General features: G+C 40.0%; 1 protein-coding gene across 2 annotated transcripts in view; it reads left to right on the forward strand.

The window, feature by feature from the left end:
- The first annotated feature begins 2,269 nt into the window (after window positions 1-2,269).
- ndufa10 (NADH:ubiquinone oxidoreductase subunit A10) overlaps window positions 2,270-5,521 on the forward strand; it is a 12,530-nt gene continuing 9,278 nt past the window's right edge. Inside the window, exons 1-2 of one of the 2 annotated variants that reach the window (XM_019879861.1) lie at window positions 2,270-2,425; window positions 3,345-3,513. In XM_019879861.1, coding sequence (XP_019735420.1) covers window positions 2,351-2,425; window positions 3,345-3,513 — 244 coding nt within the window. In that variant the 5' untranslated portion in view covers window positions 2,270-2,350. The remainder of the gene's footprint in view (window positions 2,426-3,344; window positions 3,514-5,521) is intronic. The other variant, XM_019879862.1, reaches the window with a different exon arrangement.

Consider the following 5,521-nt stretch of genomic DNA (forward strand, 5'->3'; position numbering starts at 1 on the left):
TCACTGCTTCCCTTGGAGGGCTGTGATGACTGTCAAACCACATAAAGATGTCAAGACTATTGGTTTATTCAACTATTTTTTTAAATGACTGTCATGAGGAGTTTGGTAAAAAGAAACGCTTCAAATATCTGAATCAGAAATGTTGCAAGAATTTAGCAAGCATCAATCATTGAAGTTGACATGTTTGATGTGCTTTGGAAAGGATACCCAACAGTATGGAATGATCAACAATGATGCAGTGAGTTTCAACAATGTTTTTATTAAACACATAAACATTAAAGACAACAATTCATAAATATTGTAACAATAAATATTTCAGGGACACCATTGTTGTGGAACCTATTAGACCTATTTAAAACTGTTAATACTTTAAACAGAAAGTACTTTAAAACTTCTGTGTTATGTCTGGGAACATAACAGAACATGTTGGGAAAATGCTCAACTTGGAAGTCCACGTCCCCATTTTTTTGTTTCCTGTCTCCTTGTCTTTCTGACATTTCTCACTTTCTTTCCTGGGATACTCTTTTCTTCTCTTCTTTTTGGATCAACATCTCCAAATTATTGGGAGAGCAGCTCTTCATCATGAATGTAGTGTAGGAGGTGAAGAATTTGAAACGTTACATTGTGCCCTTTGCCAACTACATTATTCTACAGTACCGTTTAGCTTAGCTTGGTTCTTTTTCAGGATCAAGATCTGCAATGTTTTTCCAACTAACAATTTGTTGAGGCAAAGTACCTCTGATTGTTATGCCATATTTACATGGCTTGCTTGGTAAACACCGTTTGAACGGACAATGTACCCCAAATTTGGACTTGGATTATAAATTAATCGAAAATTTTTCTCACTTGTCTCAAATTTGTGTGGTCGCTGTCAGTTTGTCTTGTTGACTTGTATTCCAAAGCCAATGACATTGTGGACCGAAAAAGTGTCCGACCAGATTCTGCATCCCACAAACAGCTTGTAGGTTTGTTTGGGTTTTTTTTTTTTTTTCGATTTTGCAGCAAGCCATCAAAGGTTTCATTCATGTGTTGATATCTTTCAGGGTTTGCAACTTCCAACTGACTTTGTAAATGTGTGTCTGTTTCAAGTTTGTCACAATGGTTACAATGGACTCAGTGAAGAGCAGCTAAAAGCAAATATTTGATGTTATCGGTATGGAATACAGCATATTTTGTGGGTCCTTGGTCATCCTGGTGACATTTGACAGCACACAGCGAATCTCATGTAAATGGGAAAAAAACAAAACAAAAAAAACACACATTTATATTATTCAAAACACTTTACAAAGCCTCACATTCACTCATTATCGCATGCATTCATACACCAATGGGATGGCATTCTTTGATTCGAATTTACAGTTACAGTTACAGCAACCTCAGCATGTAGTCCTCTTCACCAGTGCATTCCTCCTTGTCAATTATTTCTTGGTCTGTATTATCTTCCTAGTGATCGGTTTCTGACACATCTTCCCCAAATCTGTCATTTTCCTGGCCTCACACCTCCTCATCAGTGTGCAAACCATTAAAAATGTATCAATAACTTCACATGCAATATTTTGATCTGGCAAGGTACTACTACACATCGAACTATATGCAAAGTGCAAAGCCGCAAAAATAGATAAATAAATAAATAACTTTAAATAAAGAAAGAAAGAAACAAATATATAAAGTGTAGGATCAGTTGCATGAACATTGTGTGCATGTGTGTCTCAGCTGACAAATGAGAATGCGCCTGAGCTCAGTTTTTACACTGTCTCCCCAGTTATTTTGAATGAACGGTCATTTTTGACCATGAACATAAAGAGTGTACAAAATTTGAATACAACTCATAAAATGTAATTGTATGACAATTCATACTGTGTGTGTGTGTGTGTGTGTGTGTGTGTGTGTGTGTGTGTGTGTGTGTGTGTGTGTGTGTGTCTCCAAACTCTTTGCGGACAAAGTCGTGCAATTTTAGGTCAATCAGAACAAATTAACTCCAACATTCAGAGACAACCTTAAAAACGTTCACATTTGACCGGAACACATCACGAGGGTAATGATACCGCCCCCTGTAGGTGAAAAGGAAGAGGCACTCATATTTTTTTTTATTTTTCAAAATCATTATTTGTTCTAAAAAGTATAATATAATAATACATAATTATCTTCCGTTAGTTTACAAAATAATTAACCACGTCGGCCAATAACCGTAAAACCACAACAATAAAAATCAGGCAGTAATCAGCCACCTTTTTACGTACATCGACTGGGACAACACTTGTTTAAGGTCCCCGACGTTTGACGTAGAATTCAGTGACCAGTTTGCTGGGTTTTCAGGTCAGGTCGGAGGGGTTCTGGAGGACAGTTGATCATGGCCCTAAGGGCGATCCGGTTGGTCTTCCCTTCGGTGGCGACTGCTGTCAAAACCACGAATGTCGTTTGGAAGGTACGACACAAAATGCATGGACGCTGATCTCTTTGGGGGTCTGCTTCGACAAGGACATGTGAAGCGAGGCTAGCTTCCCGTCCAGCCACTGTCACTACAGGCTGTAGCTAAGGCCACAAGTTTAGGGAGATTTTAGGGCAGAATCGCCACATGACATATTACAATGCTACTTGTGGCCTTTGACTACTTTTAGACACCAAGATAAAAGCGACAATAAAGCTAGCTCCGTCGTTTAATGTGGTAAACCTGTCGTTTTAATTAAATGTTTTAATGACCTGTCAAAGTAAATGTAAACTACTTTGTTTTACATTTTTTGTGCCCCCAACATGTGCTTTTGAATTTACACAATGGTAGCTTTATTTGAAATATTATTTCAAAATGGTGACAAGTAACAAAACCATTAAACAATCTAACATTGAATTAATGTAATAACGTTGTTTTTGTTTAAATTTCCCCGTCAAGATGCATGCACTGAAAAATTTCGGCAACAGGATTAAAAGGAAAATATCACCAAGTTGATAAAAGTGGGGATGTATTTCTTATGCTGCTCCGATTATTTAAAATATATACATATATTTGGGGGACAATGAACAGGGGTCCCCAACCTTTTTGAAAACTAGAGGTACTTCTTGGTTACTGATACACATTTAAGAATTACACGTTTTCTCTAATTAAATTCAAAATGTTATTATGAATTGTTATTAATAATTAGATTCATTTATGTGTATTCATTTATATATATTGATCATGTTAGTGTTTTTTTGTCGTACGTCTGCTCGACCTATGCACCACTTGAAAAATATAATCTTTGGCTCTATTACTTAAGTGCAGCAAGTTAAAAATACTATTTTCAAAAATGGTCAAAACTTTTCTCCTCTTCTTGAAGCCACTATCTCAAATACTTGTGTTGTCATCAAAGGCATCCATACACATGACGGCGGCAAGGAAACTGGAGTACGGCTGGTGGGCGTATGCACTGGGTGAAAGGACCACACCACGCTTGAAACAGTACAGCAAGATTATTTCGGTGGATGGAAACCTTGCGTCAGGCAAAGGAGCACTGGCACAAAAGCTGGCTGACAGGCTCGGTGAGTCCTCTGTGTTCACATAGTTACGTTTCTGCAAAAAAATGTAATACTCAGTATCAGTTGAAACCAAAAATGTGTGTGCGTGTGTGTGTGTGTGTGTGTGTGTGCGCGTGTGTGCGCGTGCGTGTGTGCAATATATATAATCTTACTCATTTTAAAATAATCTTTAGGTACAGGTATACAGTGTTACCTCTACTTACAAACGTCTCTTCTTATGAAATTGTCAAGTTACGAAATGCCTCAACAGGAAAATTATTGCCTCTAGTTTCAAGACACGAAAGGCAAAAATACAGTATGGGCTGCTATTCGCAGCTCTGTGTTTCCTGAACGCAACATACTTAGAGCTGCTCTGCCATTGGCTATTACTGAGCATCCTATTGGCTAAGAGGGACCTCTACCGTATGTGTGTAGATAGATAAATAGATAGATGTGTGGCTATGCAGTGTCTAAGCATCTCCAGCTGGTCCACAATGCTGCTGCTTGCATCTTGACTGTTATTTGTAAGAGGGGGGAGCACACTCCCACTGTGGCATCGCTTCACTGGCTCCCAATACATTTTAGAGTTCTTTTCAAGATCCTATTATTTGTCTTCAAATCTTTAAATGACCTTGCGCCACCTTACCTCTCATCCGCCCCTACACACCGCCTCAGGTCTGCGGACCAGACATTATTGGAAGTACCAAGAACTAAACGGAGGCTCAGAGGGGATCGAGCCTTTTCCGTTGCTGGCCCCTCCCTCTGAAATGACCTCCCACTGAACTTTCGTCAAGCCCCCTCGCTGCCCATCTTTAAAACCCGCCTCAAAACTCACTTGTCATCTTTGGCATTTGACTCAGCATGACTCAGATTTGATCTTAGTTTTACCGTTTGGTGCCTTCTACCATCTTTGTTCCTGATTTATTGCTTTATTGTTGTACATGTGTTAGTTGCTCCATGTACAGCACTTTGTATGCAGCCATGGCTGTTTGAAAGTGCTTTATAAAAACAGTTGAGTTGAGTCTTTGTCATTCGCCCCTTGGGCCATGAAGCGTTCCGATAGTTTTACGCAAATATGACTCACCCAGAAAAAGTGTTCACCAGTCCGGCGATCGCTCACTATGCTGATGGTTGCCTTGGACATTTCTGAAGGATTGTTAAGAGCAGACAAAAGCAAACGTCCTTGGATCAAAACGCCAGGCAAAAACCACTTCTGAGAGAGAACATGGACGAAAGAGGGCAAAGAAATGATGAGGACACAGTTAAAAGTTAAATGACCATAATTTTTATTCTTTACTCTCTTCTTTGTTTTTTAAATTATGCACAACTCTCATTTATTGTGTAATAAACCAATTGTAGAATGTATTTGTTACATATTGTAATGCATTTTTATGCTTTAGAAAAACATTTATGTCTGAATTTTTGGAGGGGGGGCGGGGCTTGGAACGGATTAGGGCATTGATAGAGAAATCTACGAACAAAATGACATCATGTTTTAAGTTTTATTTAATTTGGGCCTTTATAGACATTTTGGCGTGTATTCAGCGCCCCCAAATGTCTGTGTGCAAGGGTGTCGGCCGTCTTGGGCGGAGGGCTTTCTGAAGTCCACAGTAATCACATTACCGCAAAAGTGCGAACAGATAGGAGGAGGCTGGCTTAAGGCCCTATAAAAAGCAGGGATGTGTCCAAGGACCGGCAACCCGAGGCCAAGGCCAAGGCCAAGGCCAAGGACTTGCCTCCGAGGCCAAGGCCAAGGCCAAGGACTTGGAAAATTTTCCGAGGCAAGGCCAAGGCCAAGGACTTGAAAAATTTTCCGAGGCCAAGGCCAAGGACCAAGGACTTGCTTCCGAGGCCAAGGCCAAGGACCAAGGACTTGCTTCCGAGGCCAAGGCCAAGGACCAAGGACTGATTTTGAAACTGAGGCCTAGCCAAGGACATGTACAAAACAATGCTATCATACCACTTGGCAGGTCCTCATGATTAACACCCCTCCATCATAACCCTTTGCACTCCCTAACGCTTGAATGAAGTG

This window comes from Hippocampus comes, unplaced genomic scaffold, assembly GCF_001891065.2.
Source record: "Hippocampus comes isolate QL1 unplaced genomic scaffold, H_comes_QL1_v1.1 scaffold201, whole genome shotgun sequence".
Classification (NCBI taxonomy): domain Eukaryota; kingdom Metazoa; phylum Chordata; class Actinopteri; order Syngnathiformes; family Syngnathidae; genus Hippocampus; species Hippocampus comes.